General features: G+C 49.3%; 1 protein-coding gene across 2 annotated transcripts in view; it reads right to left on the bottom strand.

The window, feature by feature from the left end:
• Prdm11 (PR/SET domain 11) overlaps nt 1-13,665 on the bottom strand; it is a 41,974-nt gene extending 28,309 nt beyond the window's left edge. For both annotated transcript variants that reach the window (XM_027422444.2, XM_027422445.2), the window contains exons 1-3: nt 13,547-13,665; nt 13,117-13,220; nt 12,389-12,651 (exon numbers count right to left, since the gene is read on the bottom strand). In XM_027422444.2, coding sequence (XP_027278245.1) covers nt 12,389-12,651; nt 13,117-13,220; nt 13,547-13,665 — 486 coding nt within the window. The remainder of the gene's footprint in view (nt 1-12,388; nt 12,652-13,116; nt 13,221-13,546) is intronic.
• Nucleotides 13,666-17,405: the final 3,740 nt, after the last annotated feature.

The following is a 17,405-nucleotide window of genomic DNA, read 5'->3' as shown; positions in this document are numbered from 1 at the left end:
TATTCTCGGGTTGACTCCTGATGAAGGAACCAGCTCCCTTTTGGCAGCCATTACAGCCGAACACATGCTTGCCATAAACCTGCCTTGGTCACGTAGAGGTCAGATGCCTGTCTCGTGACAAGGAACCCATCAGAGGTTAGTCACTAGAAAGTCAGATGCCTGTCTCATGACAAGGAGCCAATCGGAAGTTAGCTGGTGGCGCTATGCTTTACGACCCTGGGTGTGCTTTACGGACAAGCGCACAGCAATGACGTAGAGAGCATAGCAACCACCCTGGGAGGGCCTATGAGCCATAACAACCAGTTGACCAATCAACACAGGGCAAGCCCTCCAAGCCTGGAGGCACACCAATCATGAGCCTGTGCGTAAGCCTGTGCGTACCCCTAGACACTCCCCTTACGCTGCCCTATAAGATCTTTGGGGAGACCTTAGGAGCCGTCTTTTCTAGCCGTCAGCCATGGCGGGTGGGTGAAAGACCCGAGCTAACATGGGGTTAGTTCGTTAAATTACAATAAAGCCTCGTGCAGTTTGCAGCAAGCTCTCGAATCCGCCTGGTGATTGGGGTGACCGCGAACCTGGCCTGAGACCCCGGATACTTGAGTTTTCGGGGGTCTAACACTGAGGTCACCACTCCCTTTATTACTTTTAGCATCAAGCTTCTCTTTAAACTGTTTGTCTGCCTGAGCACAGGGCTAGGCTCCCACACCACATTTGTATTTCTTTTTGTCCAGCTTGCTTCTTTTCATGATAGGTCTGAATAAGTGACTACTAATAACCACAGGACACACTTAAGACTGGGCTGTCTTAAAACATCTTCTGCCAGGTCCATTAATCCAAAAACTCTTCAATTTTGCCTCAGGCAGATTTTCAGGACAAATGGAAAAAGCAGTCACATTCTTTGCCAACATACCACAGGAACAGTCTCATGACCACTTACTAATGTTCTTTCGCTCTGAAACTTCTTGACCTGGGCCTCCACAGTAAAACTGTCTCCAGCTGTCTTCCATGCTCCTACTAAGATGGCCCATTAATCTCCCTAAAGGGTCCAATGACTTTCCTAGTCCAAAGTCCCAAAGTCTTACATATTCCTCCAACAAACAGTATCATCAGGCCGGGCACAGCAATACCCCAGTCTCTGTTACCAACTTCTGTCTTAGTCACTGTGCTATGGCCGTGAAGAGATGCCATGACCAAGGCAACTGTTATAAAAAAGAGCATTAATTGGGGCTTGCTTACAGTTGCAGAAGTTTAGTCCATTATCATCATTCCAATAAAGCAATGACCACTTACTTTTACTGCTCTAAAACTACTATTTATCACATTTCTTTTTGTAAGAACATGTTACTGAGGTGTGACTGGACACCCACTGGTGTGCATGTGTAACAGGCAGCCCTCAGTGTGCATCTGAGAAGAAGTACATACCATGAGACATCAGCACAGCCCATGCCCATTGCCCCCTGGGGTTCTTGCTGCTTCTGCCTTAATGGCCATTGTTACTGTGAGTCCACCATGGGTCTGCACTGCGCTCAACAGCTCTGATACAGCACTGTGTATTCCAGGCTTTACGATAACTCAGGGACATAATAAACACTTGGTACTCTCTGACAGTGCTTTGCTTCCCTGTGTCTCAGCTCTCAGCAACTGCCCACCTTTCTGTCTGCCTCTTGGAGTTTGGTGCTTTCAGATTCTTCCTAGAACTGCCATCAGGGTGAGTTTCTTTACTTCTGTGCATTCATTGCCATAAAAAATAATATGTCTTTTTTTAAAAAAATACTTAATTGGGAATAGATATACCTCAAGACCTAGCTGTACCACTTCTGGGCATATACTCAAAGGACATTCCATCCTATCACAAGGGCACTTGCTCAGCTATGTTCATAGCACCTTTATTCCTAATAGCCAAAAACTGGAAACAACCTAGATGTCCTTCAACCAAAGAATGGATAAAGAAAATGTGTTACATTTACACAGTGGAGTACTACTAAGTTGTCAAAAACAATGACATCATGAAATTTGCAGGCAAATGGATGGAACCAGAAAAAAATCATCCTGAGTGAGGTAACCCAGACCCAGAAAGACAAACAGGGTATTCACTCACTCATAAATGAAAGATAATCATGCTACAGTTCTCAGACCCAGAGAGGCTAAGTAACATGGCGGGATTAAAGGGGGATGCAAGGATCTCCTTGGGAAGAGGAAACAGAATAGTTTTGTGGGTGGACAGGGAGCAGGTGGGGTTGGGAACAGGAGGGATCAGGTGTGCAGGGGAGAGAACATACTTGGAGAAACTACTGAAATTGGGGGGGCATTTGGGGGACAAGGTGGAAACCTAGTGTAATGGAAACCCCATGGACTCTACAGGAGTAACCCTAGCAAAGACTCCTAGTAATGGGGGACATAGAGCCTGAACTGGCCATCTTCTGCAACTAGACAAGGCCTCAAGTGGAGTGACTGGGACACCAACCCAGCCACAAAACCTTCAACCTACAGTTTGTCTTCCCTGAAAGGTGTTCTGTGACCACACCCTAGCAGAATCGTCATCCAAGAGACCAGAGAGACTTCATCCAGCAACTGATGAGAGCAGATGCAGAGTCCCACAACCAAACATTAGGTGGCCCTCAGAGAGTCGCGTGGAGGAGGGGGAGGAAGGATCTGGGGAACCAGAAGGCCAGGGATGCCACAAGAACACAATCCACAGAATCAACTGACCAGGACTCATAGGGACTCGCAGAGATCAGAGACACTGAAGGGGTCTGACATAGGTCCTCTGCATATATGTTATGGCTGAGTAGCTTGGTGTTCTTAACAGTGGGAGCAGGGGTTGTTGCTAACTCTTTTGCCTACTTATGGGACCCTTTTCCTCCAGCTTTGTCCAGCCTTGATGTGATGGTATGTGCCTGGCCTTACTGTAGCATAATATGCTGGATTTCGTTGATGTCCCTGGAAGGTCTGCTCTTTTATGAGGGGAGACAGAGGAGGGGTGGATCTGGGGGAAGAGACTGGGGAAACTGCTGTTGGGATGTAATATATGAGAAGAATAAAAAATTAAATGATAACAATAACAATAAAAGCCCCAGAGATGTGGTAAATGAGGCCTATTTGAACCTAGATGTTACATACAAGTCTGACATATTCACACTCTGTAGCCCTTCCTGAAATCATGTGAAGTTGGCTGGGGACAATCAAACCAGCCTATCACCTGTCACCACAGGCACCCTTCCTGCCGAACATCAACACTCATAACTCCGGGGTGTCTTCCAGAGTAAGCATGTTTGTTTCATACATGGAAGACAGAACAGATGATGGACTCCAAGCCATCCTTCCATCCAGTTGAAGAGACATAAGCTGAACTGCCCAGAGCCCTTTGACCACTCCACTCTTCTTGAGAGTCCCAGGATTCTGCCAGGGAAGGGCACCTGACCCCACTGAACCAGTCTTAGAACCAACCACCCACCCCTTCCTCAGAGTAAGGAGTGGGCTCCTGTGGAAGCAAAGGAGCCTACAGTGGACCTCAGAAAGTATATGAGGTGAGATTGACAAAGATGGTTTGGAGCAGAAAGGGCTTTGAGCAAGGATAGGAAAAAACCTTGGAGAACCTGCCTGCCCTAGTGGCAACACAAATGTAAACTGGAATGGCCAGAGGAAAAAGCAAAAATGAATATGAAGAACCATGACACAGTTTAGAGGTGTTTTTCCAAACAGCAACAGCTGTGAGTCCCATATTGGTGCCTCTGCAGTCACAGGGGACAACCAATCCTGCACAGAGTACTGTGTCACCAAGCTGACATGCTGGGGAGAGGAGGTGACCTGAGTATGTCCTGGGTTTATCAGGACATAGCACCATCTTAAAGGACAACTGTCCTTGCAAGAGACACTGTGATCCACAAAATGGGAGAGTCATCTAGCCCTTTACAGAAAATGCTAATAAGCCATGTTTCATGACACTAAGGTTTCATGACACAGAAGACTTGATTTTGTGCCATCATTTCCTACTACTTGTCATGAGACAGTGACCAAAGGACAGAAGCCCACTGTCTAAGTAAATAAATACTCCTTTCTGGCAAAGCACCAGAAAGTAACAGTAACCAAAGATGTCCCCTCAAAGCTGGAGACAAACATGAGAAAAATAAAGAGATCACTGGAGCTAAGGAAGTGGCTCAGTGGGTAAATGCTTGCTGCACAGTTTTGAAGAACCAAGTTCACATACCCAGACTCCATGTAAAAAAGGTGTGGCAGTACTCAGGAAGCCAACACAGGGAATTCCAGACAAAGCTAGCTACAGATGCAGCAACAGACCCTGCCTCAGCAAATGAAGTGGAGAGCTGCTGATGAAGACATTGGATATCTGCTTCAGGCCTCCACAGGCATGTACACATATGTGCACAAATACACATTCACATTACACACAAGAGAGAGGGCGGAGAAGAGAGAGAGAGAGAGAGAGAGAGAGAGAGAGAGAGAGAGAGAGAGAGAGAGAGAGCTAGAGAGAGCTCAATAATGTAGCTTGGACAGAGACTTGGTGCTCCATGTGTTCTTACTACTTAAAAATAAAAACAAACAAACAAAAACTTACTTTTACACATACACATACCGTGTGCTTAAGGTTGCCTGCAGAGGCCAGAAGAGGGTGATGGACAGTTGTGAGCTGCTGTTAGACAAGTGATGGGAACTAAATTTGGGTCTTCTAGAAGAGCAGCAAATGTTCCTAACTGCTCTGCCATCTCTCCAGCCCCCTAAACTACTCCATAAAAAGGTCTGGACACACACACACACACACACACACACACACACACACACACACACACACACACACACGTATGCACGTCACTATAAATACATGCATAAATGTTATAAGATGTAGCAACAGGTGATCCTAAGAGCAAGGTGTTTATTACATATTCTTACATCTTTCTGAAAAGCTTTTTGGTTTGGTTTGGGGTTTTGGATTTTTGTCAGACAACATCACAATATGTAACCCAGGCTGGCCTCAGATTCTGGTGATTGTCTTTGCCTTAGTCTCCTGGGTGTTGACACTACAGGTGTGCATCACCACACCAGGCTCTTTGAAATTTTCATAGTTAAAGACTGGTAGACATTAAATACACAAGTACAAAAAAAGCACTTGTTCAGGATGAGGACACACAGTTGGTAAAGTGGTTGTCATACAAGCCTCAGGACCTCAGTTTGAATCCCCAGAACCCACAGAAAAGCTGTACATGGTAGGGCTGGGAAACCAGGAAGAAGGATCCTAGGGTTCACTGATGAGACACTCTATCCAATCAGAGAATTCCAGGTTCAGGAAGAGAAAACAATGTCTCAAAACATAAGACTGAGGAAGACACCCAAAGTCAAGCTCTGGCCTCTACAGGCACATACACGAATGCACACACGCACACAATCACATGCAAAGCACTTGTTCACCTGTACACACCCAAGAACACACACTCCAATCTGTTTCAAATGTCCCCTCCTTACTTGCTGGACAAGCCTGAAGTTCTGTGCTTCTCTGAGACCCAGCCTGCTAACTCCTGGCACCATCGTGAGACCTCCACTTTTCTTTCTTCTCTCTCAGTTGTAATACCCCACTGTGAACTATTTTATAGACCTTGCTAGGCTGCCCTAAATCTTCTCTGGAACAAAACATGGACTGGATGAAAAACTTAAAATAGAAACCTTTGCTGGCTCCTCTTTCTTCTGCCTCTTTTCCAAACCACAGGGCTACACAGTGACTCTAAGCACCTTGTGCCTGCAGCACTTTCCTGGCCTGCAGCATGGGGTGGGGGTGGGGGTTTGATCCATGATTTACAGTAGGATAAATTCCATTAGGCTGAGAGAGTAGAGGAAGGGGTGTATCTTGTCAGAGCACACAGATCTCACTGTGCAACTCATGCCAGGGCAGCTGGGCAGTGAAGGCTGGCCTTCCATCCCTGTGAAGCCAGGGCCTCACTTGCAGTCAGCACACAGTGGGGCCAGCTCTCCTTCAGTTGAGTAGAAGCAGAGAGAGAATTGACGCTGGGTGAGAAAGAGGAGAAAAGATCCAATCAAGAGAAGCAGGAAGGAGAAGGCATAGAAGGAAGGGAGATGGTGGGGACCAAGAGGCGAGAGAGGAGGCAGGTTCTGCAGCCAGACAGCAACAGGCCTAAAAACCAGTATAGCTTAAACCCCAGTGTAGCTCCACCTAGCTCAGTTTTATATGGAGTGGCCCATATCTCACCCCTAGCAGAATGACACTACATTGTGCCACAGGAAGAACACTGCAGAAACATGAGCAACGCTATGATTGCTGAGTCCACCCCTGGCCAGGTATAAATGGTTCAATAAACACTAAGGGCTGTATTTGCTATGACCAGTCTCCCTTCCCACTAGAGTACTGTGTGCACACATCATTGAGCTGTTGTGGACAAAATAGTACTCTCTCTCTCTCTCTCTCTCTCTCTCTCTCTCTCTCTCTCTCTCTGTGTGTGTGTGTGTGTGTGTGTGTGTGTGTGTGTGTGTGTGTGTGTGCATATAAGTGGCTTTCAAAGCCTAAGGCCAACAGTGGGTGTTTTTCCCAAGACCACTCTTATTATATTTTTTGAGAGGGGCATCCCACTCTGACCCAGAGCTCACTCCTGAGCTGGCCAGGGAAATCCAAGAATTCCCCTGCCTCCACCTCCCTAATGCTGGGATTACAAGAGTTAGCCACCACAGCATGCTTTTTTTTTTTTTTTTTTTTACATGAGTTATGGGGATCAAACTCGGGTTCTCATGCCTGTACAGCAAGCATTTAACAATAGAGGCATCTCTGTAACTGCAAACATGTTTTCTTGGATGGGGCCAGGGGTTCTGAAACCAGAAAGAAAGGTCAAGAAAAAGATAATAGCAAAGTAAAGGTTGGGGACAGGATTTGATGAATGAGTGCAGTTTATTTACGATGCAGTGTTTCCAGATTCCAACTCCAAATCGGTATCATGGTTCAGATCTTTTCTTTCCTTTCTCATTTATCATCTAAGTAGGCCAAGCTGCTCCCTGGGCTCCCCAGTGAGGTCCAAGCAGCCGCCCCGACACATGTGGGATACACATATGCACACGCACACTCTTGCTTTCTTGAGCTTTCCTGACTATCAATTCTCTTCAAGTCTTTTGTATCACTTACTCCTTGAGATTCTGAAGGTCACATCCCTGCCATGTGGCCTAGCTACCTCCACCTACCACCCTGCACATTTTAGCAGATGTTTCTGACCCACATGGCTCCTCCATTAGTCTAGTTTCCTATTGCTGCAGGAACACACACACACACACACACACACACACACACACACACACACACACACACACACACACACACTTTGAACAAAGCAATATATATTATTTTACAGTTCTGAGGGTCAGAACTCCTCCAATCAAGAACCTGCCTTATCACCTATTTCTCCACATCTGTAGGCCACCAGCATCCCAGCCTCCTGAATGGAAAAAAAGAAAAAGAAATAAAAGGAGGACATGACTGCTCCTAAGAGGTTGAAGTTTTTATTATAGATACAAGGGAGATCACAGGCAGATGCATCTGAAGGGTCCAAACTGAACTGGGAGATGAGAGGAGGTAGGAGGAAGAGAGAGGAACCAGGAGCTAAGAGGCCAGAAGTGAGCAGGAGACCAAGAGACCAAAAGAACCACTAAGTCAAAATGGCTGGGTTATATAGGGAAGAGAAGCTGAGAGAAAGCGCCCAGCCCCAGACCCTGGGCTGGAGAGTTCAAGGTAGAGGATAGAGTATGCCAGCCTGGAGGACCCTGTAACAGGTAGGGACTGAGGCAGATTGATGGCCGGAGTCTGCTTTGATATAATAGGCACCTCAGTTAGCTGTTTGTCCTACACCTCCCAGTCTCCTTCCACTTCTGGGAGGCCAGGAGGTACCATGTTCCCACATCTGCTTTGACCCTAACCCTCCTGTCTCAACTCCATGAAAGAATCTTGTAATTACCTTAAACCCAGCCATCATCTTCCTATCTCAAGATGCTCAATGTAAATCACACATGCTAGCACCTTCTACCACCAAAAGATAGCCACGAGTTCTGGAAATGAGAATGAGGTGGCTATGAAACCTATCTTAATCTCATTCCTGTCATAAAGTACTCTGACCAAGCCAACTTAAGGAAGGAAGAGTCACTTCAGCTCACAGTTCCAGAGTCTATCATGATGGGGAAATCCCATGGGCAAGAGCTCAAGGCAACTAGTTGCATTGCATCCACAGTCTAGAAGCAAAGAGGAATGAACACCTGTGCTCAACTCACTCCATTTTACACAGTCCAGGATCCCTGCCTAGGGGATGTTGCCACCCACATCACATCAGTCAACCTATCAAGATAATCCCCCACAGGCATGCCAGAGGCTCAATTCCCTGGAAACTTGTCTCCTGGGTGACTCCAGATCCTGCCAAGTTGGCAATTAACACTAATCTTCTCACAGCCATTATTTGGCCTACCACACCTACCTACCCTGGGCTGTCCCTTAGGAGATGGAAAAATATGCTGACCTACCCCTTTCCATAACCAGTTGCTTCTTCAGAACCTTCTAGAGGTGCTACAAATGCATATGGCTGGTGTTCTGACCTCATCCTCCCATTTCTTCCCCCAAGTACTCCTGTTGGTCCTAACGACAGTAATGCTAACTTCTCTCTAGTAACAGCTCCACTGACCCTAGTGGCTTCCTCCAATCACCATCTCCTCTCTTATCTCTCTCTTCCACTTCTGACCTCTAACCAAATTTCTGAGAAGCTGTTCTCTATGCTAATCAGGTGCCCAGCTCCAGCACTCTCCTGCAGGGGGCAACTGATAAGCCTTTGTTGTGAATTACAGTCCTAGACAGTGCAATCCTAGAGCCTCTGTCTCTAGGATTCAGTAGCACACCCCTACTCTGAGCTGTCAATATTGCCAAATATCATGTGGGTACAAACTTCCCAGGTTGAGGCCTACCCCTCCTGCTAATGTCACAGTGCTCTTGCAGGCACAAGACCCAACAGATGCTTCTGAGCCTACTCATCATGAGACCCACTGGCCTGACAGTCTTTGTAGAGCTTTCTTCTTGCTATGAAGACAGGCCATTCTCCTGGCCTTCTCCAGTCCATGGCCCTTGTGGACTGTTAACTGTTGAAGTCCCTTGACACTGAGGCTAGGTCCCATCCACCTCTACCAGCCTCCTACAAACACAAGTAACATCTCTATACTTTGTCTGAAGGTTCCAGAACTGTACATCCATCTGCCTGCTGACATCACCATTCAACAAGACCAACATTGGAGTCCCGAGCATTCTCAACCTTCTCTCCATCCAGAAGTCTTCATTTCACTCCATCCAGCTGAGAGGACCACAGCAGACACTTCGTTCCCTTGCTGCAGCCACCTCATCCTGACTGCCCCTCATCCCTCATTCATTCCTAAGCCAGTCTTCCCTTCACTATGTCTTTCCTATCTCCACCCATGCCACCGCCACTGTAGGCTTGAAATCACACCGACTCTCTACCTGCTTCCTAACCACATCTCTGCCCCAATCAGTTCTGTAGGCTGCAGCAAAAGTTGCTCTTTCAAAACATTAACGTGGGGCTGAGAACATGGCTCAGTGGACAGTGTTTGCTGTGCAAGCATGAAGACCTGAGCTGATCCCCAGGACTCAGGTAAAAACCCAATGTGTGGCATGCACCTGTAATCCCAGTGCTGGGAGGCAACGACGGGAGGACCCTTGGGGTTTATTGGCCACCCAGTCTAGCTAAATTGGTGAGATGTCGGTAAGAGAGAGACAGTTTCAAAAATAAGGTGGAGAATAGTTAGGAAGACACTTGACACTGACCTCTGGCTCCACACCGGCACACACATAAACACACACCACTACAACCCTGAACACATACATAAGCAGCAAAACAAATAAGTAAACAAACAAATTAATGTGATCTGGACGTTCCTCATTACTTGAAACAATTTGGAAACTTCGCACAGCCCTTCAAAGAATGAAGTCAGCCCTGGACCCCACATGGTACACTCCCATCCCTTCTCCAGCCCCATGTTTGCTGCTGGGACATGCTGTAGGCTCCTTCCTGCACAGGGCCTTTGCTCATGCAAGTCTGATACCCTCCACCAATCTGTACTTTGTTGGTGTGATGGCTAGTCTTGATTGTCAACTTGACTACATCTGGAATTGACTAAAAGGGAAATATGGAAGGGCACACCTGTGAGGGATTTTTGCTTAATTTGAAGTGGGAAGAACCACCAACATTAATTCATATCTTTGAGGTGGGAAAACTCACCTCTAATGTGGGCCATGCCTTCTGTTGGCTGGAAGCCTGTATAAGGATGTGGAAGAAGGAAGCTTTTGCTCTTTGCCTGCTTGCTCTCACCTTGCTAGCAAGTCACTGGCATTAGCACCTACTACTTCAGTGTATACTAAAGACGAGCTAAAACATTCAGCCTCATATATACATATATACATATAGATAGATAGATAGACATTCGTTCTATAAATTCTGCTAGAGAACATTGACTAACACAGGTTGCTATGCTCCTTCATTCCCAGCTCAATGTCAGGAGACCTCCTCTGACCTTTGGACATATGGGTTCCCTTGGTTTTTCACTTTCTCCCAGCTTCTTATCTCACCAACAATACCTGCCAGTAGTTTTATGTGTATTTTCATTATTCTTTGGTTAGTTCCATCTCCTGCCCATGCAGGTAGGATTCACATCTGATCTGGCCTGCCTCTGGGCCTGGCACCAAAGGGATGCTCAGGGAGAGGCATGGATGTGGTATGAACGTCCCTGCTGCTTTCCTCTACTATCCTATGCCCCCCCACACACACACTGTTTGCCTCTCCTCCCAAGAGCAGTCCTAGGAATCCCTCCTTGTGTTTTTGAAAGTCCCTACTCCTCACTTTGGCACTCTGCCCATCTCACCAACCTCAGGGCTCTCCCTCCTGAATCTCTCAGATACAGACCTCAATTCAAGCCATCACTGTACTCATCTGACATGAGCCCTTGCCCCAGCCTCCCCAAGACCAAAACTTTCTGTGCCACAACCTGACCTAGTCATACTTCTGCTTGGCCACATCACCAGCCTCCCTCAGTCTTCAGGCTTGGGAAACGCATCCCACACTCCATGCTCTCTGCTAACCTCCATTGCCACCAGAGCAGGCTTCTTCCCCACCTTTTGTCTGCATGGACTGAAGTTCTAGCCCCCTTACAGGGCCAGCTGTGATTCAGTCTCCAAGCCTTAGAATGAAGGAACCCAAACAGGCTGCCTTAGTTAGGGCTTCTATTGCTTTGAAGGGACACCATGACCACCACAACTCTTAAAAAGGGAAACATTTATTTGGGATGGGTTTACAGTTTCAGAGATTTTGTCTATCTGTTATCATGTTGAGAAGCATGGTAACAGGCAGACAGACATGGTGCTGGAGAAGGAGCTGAAAATTCTGCATCTTGATCCCTTGGCAGCAGGAGACTGTGCCACACAGGGTATAGCTTGAGCACAGGAGACCTCAAAGCCTATCCCCACAGTGACACACCCCCTCCAACAAAGCCACACCTCCTAATATTGCCAAGCATTCAAACACTTTAGTCTGTGGGGGCCCTTCCTATTCAAACCACCACACAGGCCAACAGCAGCAATATCAAGCAACGACAACCACTTTAATAACTTAGCAATCACACTCCCAAGAACAGTGCAAGGACAACGGGAATCTTCACCCGCAGCTCTCATTAGCCTTGTGCCACAACAGGCCCAGAGAAGAAAGTGGCACATTCCAAGTCATTAGACAGTAAACAGCAAAGCTTGCTGACATTCCTAATGCAGGATCCAGGTACCACCAACAGTGTTCCAAAATGTGCTGTGCTCCCCCTCAAGTGGCAGCGATCACTGTACATGTTTGTTCAATGCTTGTCTTCCCATGAGACCATTTGTTCACAAGAATGGGAACCATGTCTGTATTGTGGAAAATCTTCCTTCCAGCACCTGGCATGCCCATTTTCTAAGCCGGATATCATGTTCTATGGCCCTGCAGCCCCCAGCTACAAATCTTCCACTTTGAAAGAGGGGTTGACTGAGGTCTTTGTGTGCGTGCGCACGCACACACACACACACAGGCATACCCGCATGCACATGCACACATAAGGATACTTGGGAAAATCAGCCTTAAGTTCTACCTGGTGGTGACTAACCTGCTTGCTATTGAGATAGGATCCCTTAGCATGGCCCTTGGACACCAAAGGACAAAGGCCACGTGGCTGGAGCAGGAGGATAGCAAGATCCCATCATCCATATAGCCATAGGTAACCACAGAAGAGCACTTGTGTGGGCATAAATTATCCCCTGCTGGTTTCCTTCCAAGTCCCTTATCAACCTCTCCCAAGGGATAGTACAGGGGACACTCACCAACCATGAGAAGAAGCCAGCTGACTTGTCCTGGGTAGAGATCTGCCCCTCATAAGGGCCAAAGATGTGACCCTTGGGGACGACCTCATTTATACACCGCACATCGCTCTCCCCACCAGCTTCCTTTACCACCTCCATGCCCTGTGGGATGGTGAGAGCTGCCCGATCTGGGATGCCCACAGGCACTGGCGTGTCAGACACAAACACGGGGGGACCATGGTTCGGGCACTCATCCACGAAGTACTCTTGGCAGGACTCACAGACTGGAGGGATGTGAAGAAGAGGTAAAGTTTAGTGGGGGTATGACAGAAGGCTCCCCACAGTGGCTGAGGAAATTGCTAGGGGCCACACTGAGGACTACACAGAGCAATTAGGAAACACACCGCATGTGGATCATGCTTCCCAGCCCTAGATCTGCCTAGCCAGCTGCAGGCCCAGGGCCATCAGCAGCAATAACCTATGATCCTCCCTGGGGGGGGGGGGTTTGAAGGACATGCTGCCAATGCCAAGGCTTTTATCTCAAGTAAAAAAAAATGGCTTTGGGGCCACAAGCCTGATCTAGAATTGCCACTGCACATCTGGGAGCTGTAAGACCTAAGAGAGGCTGCTGAACCCTGATATGTCTGGGTGAATGCCTGTCACTGACCCCTGGCCCAACATTCCCAAGCCAGGGACAGGTGGGGTATGGAGTGAAGGGAGGAGTCACCCAGAGCCTCAACTCCACTTACACCAGAAGTCCACTTGCTGGAAGCTTTTTGTCACGATGAGGTCACGCTTTCCCTTCAGCTTCTTGGGTTCAACTTCCATGGAGGAGGGCTCTGGTCTCCTAGAGCTGGCCAGGGCAATGGCCCACAAAAGAAAACCAAAGAAGCCATCAGAGACAGCCCAAGGGGAAGGCAGGCTGGACACCTGTCCAGGAGGCAGGGGGGTTGAAGATGGGCAAAGAACTCCAACAGGCTGATTGCTGGCTGCAGGAGTAGTGGAGCACATGAATTCCTGAGAGTTGGGCCGAGAAACTCTGTCCAAGTCCTTCTAGTGCCTGCTCACCTCTGACCCCAGGAGCTGCCCAGTAAGGAAGGTGGCCATCCCCTAGATCCCCAACCAGTCCAGCCCAGTCACCCACCCTTCCCTCCTCAAGTCACCACCCAGGGGCCTCACCAGGGCTGGCCATACTCCTGGTCCCGGAGTGGTGAGCAGACCTCTGTCTTCACTACTGTCACCATGTCCCCTACAGCCGCTTTGGTGTGGGCCAAGCACTCCTTCATGTTCTCAGTCATTCTGTCCTAGGGACAGGCAATGGAGGCCGGACCAGCACAGGAAGAAGATCAAAGAGACAGGGGAAGAGGGGTGAGTGGCTGGGAGGGAGAGCAGGGGTCCCTAGGAGTCTGGTTACCCTCCCTGCCATCCCCAGAGGAAGCGCTTGAGAACTCTGACAACAAAAACAGCTGTAGCCTGGCCAAGAGGAAATGCCATTTCTATCCCGGGCTGGTCCTGGGGACGACTGGAGCCACCAGCCCCATGGGGTCAGGGCCCAGGGGCAGCTCAGGCCAGGAGGCAGGCCTGGGAAGTACAGCCTGGACACTAAGTCCAAAGGACACAAGGAACCCCCAAGAACCTGACAAACCCTGCCAAGGGGGGCCCGAGGGAGTGGAAAGCTGAAATACGCTTTGCATGGCTGGCTGTGAGGCCCCGAGTGAGGGGCTGCCAGGAGGAAGCCTTGGGCAGCTCATAGCAGGTACAGGCGGGGCTGGGGAGCTGGTTGTGTGCCAGCCAGGACTAGCCCTAACTCCAAACCCACCCCTCTCTCGGGGGGGGGGGTAGTGTCCCCAAATCATGCTTACCGCCCTCACCACAGAACCCGGCTGCAGCCCCTCCCCACGGTCCTCATGCCAGACCCCGGGACACTCTTCTTCGGCGGGCTGTGCAGTAGCTCGGCCTTGGGACCGTGCTGGGCCCCGGGACTGGGCGAGCAGAGTGTGTGTGTGACTCACTCCCCGGGGCCCCCGCTGGCCACACCCCTGCTCCTCGGCTCACCAGCCCCCTGCTCCCCACCGGGGGCCCCAAAGCCCGCGGCGGCGGGAGGGGTGGGGGAGCGGCACGGCCTTCCCCTCCTGCGAGCTGGACGCGGGGGGCTCGCGCAGGGGACCGCAGGGGACAGGGCGCCCTGCCCCCAGCCCGGGGGCCGCGGATCGGCCGCGCGTGTGGCCCTCGGGGAAAAGTGTGCACGGGGGCGGCGCCCCGGCAGTCACCCACCTTGGCGGCGGGGCGCCGCGGCCCGGCCCGCCCCCAGCCCTCCCGGCAGCCCGGCATTCCTTGCGGGGGCATGTGGCTTCTTGCCGGCCCCGGGGGCACGCAGTGGGCTGGCGGCCGAGAGGGGCGCGGGGCTCGCAGGACACGAGCGGCAGGAGGGGGTGGCCGCCGAGGGGACAGTCCCGGGTTCACGCGCGGACGGCCGCGCGCGGCCCGCAGCAGCCTCCGCAGCGCCACCGCCGACACCCACCTCGGCCACTGCAGCCCGCTCCCTGCACCACCTGCACCGCCCGGGGTGCGAGCGCCTCCTCCGGCCCGGGAGATGGTTCCCCAGCCACCCGCGGAGAAAGAGGGTGCCGAGGGCTGGAAGCTGAGAAGGGACTGGCCCAAGGTCACGAAGGCTGACCGATATGCAGTGGCACCGGCGTTTGGAAGCAGCCTTAACTCCGCGAACCAAGTTCAAGTCTCAAAACGCACTGTGCAGCCAGGGGGCAGGTGTTAGGGGTTAAACATTTGCCCTTTGATATTCCACTATGTTCAAGTCCTAAATCCCACTATGACTATTTGGAGAGGACAGACTGGATAAGGTGTTTAGAGTCAGGTGCCCTCATAAGGGAATGCTAACATGGGGCTCTCTGCCTGTGAGGAAACAGCAGAAGGTATTGAGTCCTCATCTCAATGGAACTGAATGAGTGCACCTTGACCTTCGACCTTCAGAACCTTCAGAACAGAGAGGCTGAAGTTACATGGTCTATCTGTGGTACTTGGCCAGGGCTGCCAAACTGACTGATAACGAAGGTTGTCTGACTTCTCTACATTCCCATTTCTCTCAGTAAATCTGTTTAATGTGGAGTGGGACTATACCTCAGAACGCGTGTGGATGTCAGACAACAACTTGCAAGAGTCAGTTCTCTCCTTCCACCAAAATATGGCTAATGATAGATTTCCATCACGATATATTAGGTGACAGGGACAAATAAGTTTGGAGGAGGCCACAATCCCAGGATAGAAAGCTGATCAGGAGCGGAACATAGCAATGCACACCTTTAATCCCAGCATTTAGGAGGCAGGGGAAGGCAGATCTCTGTGAGTTTGAGGCCAGCCTGGTCTACAGAGTGAGTTCTAGGACAAGCAAGGTTACATAGTGAGACCCTAACTCGAGAAACAAACAACAAAAATAATAGGAAGGAAGGAAGGAAGGAAGGAAAGAAGGAAGGAAGGAAGGAGAAAGGCAGGAACATAACCAGGCAACACCAACAGAGGCATGTTACAATAGTCTCCACTAGATTGGATTTCTCATTTTAGCCAATCACTGACAGACTCTGGTGCTTTCTGAGAGCACACAGCCTAGGACCATTTTTGCACAGTGCTCCCCTGCTCTGGCTCCTAGGTACTCTACCAGCCACAATGCCTGGGTACTAGATGTGTCCCTATCTATCTCCTCACTGCTCTCTGACCCCAGTAATACTTCTACTCCAGGGATTCCCTGGAGCTGGAATTCCAGGTGGTTGTGAGCCACCTGATGTGAACGCTGGAAAGTGAACATGTCCCATGAGAAAGTACAGTGAGAGCCACTGAGCCATACTCCTGTGTGTGTGTGTGTGTGTGTGTGTGTGTGTGTGTGTGTGTGTGTTTTAATTGATTTGTAAGACACTGGAATGTGAACTTTGTAGAAGACAACATCAGTAGCAACACCGAAAGCTTGGACATGCCTATTAAGCCTTAAGGAGTCTTCATGGGCAATCCAGTAATCATCATAACTGCCAGGGCACCCCACAGGGCCCTGAAGGGAGGCCTTTGAAAAAGACTACTACCACCACTTTATAAGGGCTGTGTTTCACTGGCTGCTCAGAGATGAAGGAGGGGTCAAGTGGAGAGGGTAAGAGACACCATGACTGCTTAGGACAAGAGATTCACAGACAGTCCAATTCAAATGGTCACCAGACAGTGTCCTCACCCCCCAATAGAGAAGCCTGCGGCTTTTGCTTGCATGTAGTACTTCATATTTTCTTACAGAACCACACCCAGGTTAGATGTTGCTATCTGAGATGCTTGACCAAAAGTGTTTCAGACCTGGGAGTGTCCAAACACTGGAATGCTGGCATACACTTTACCAAATCCCAAAGCTCCAAAATTTGATCATTTGTTGAAGATGTCAGATTTTGATTTATGTTGGATTTGAGATTTTCAGACTAGGAATATTCAACTTGTATAAAACAGTATGGTTAGGAAACAAAAAGAATGTCAGATCTCAGGTTCTGGGTGTCAGAGTTGACAAGCATGTCCTATATCTACCATGCTCTCCCATTTGCAACCATGAGGCACCAATTATAATAATCTATAGTTAGATGATAAGTGATGGAGCATCCATTCAGTTCTGAGCTTGCTGATAAACAAAAAAGGGTCCCCCTGCTCTCATTATCCTGAACATCTACTTACTGGCTATTGGTCCTCTCCATTCTTGGAAAAGCCCAGCTGCTTGGAGGCCAAGATTAAGCCTCAATTGTATGAGTGCTGAGCATTTAAACCCTGAGGTGGGTCACTGACACCTTTACTTTGACAAAGACTCCATCTCAATTGAAAGCTTATGGGGACAGGGGTGAGAATAGGATGTGACTAAGTGAACCTACACTTGGAGAGAGAGAACACAGGCTGGTGACCTTCACAGGTCCTTCATGTTAATCTCAGTAGGTACCAGAAGGTACGGACCAGGTGAAGCTCTAAAAGCCATTTCTGCATATTACTCTGGCCTTCTTGCCCAAGCAGA

This window comes from Cricetulus griseus, chromosome 6 (assembly GCF_003668045.3).
Source record: "Cricetulus griseus strain 17A/GY chromosome 6, alternate assembly CriGri-PICRH-1.0, whole genome shotgun sequence".
In the NCBI taxonomy this organism is placed as follows: domain Eukaryota; kingdom Metazoa; phylum Chordata; class Mammalia; order Rodentia; family Cricetidae; genus Cricetulus; species Cricetulus griseus.
This window is presented reverse-complemented; position numbering and strand designations above follow the sequence as displayed.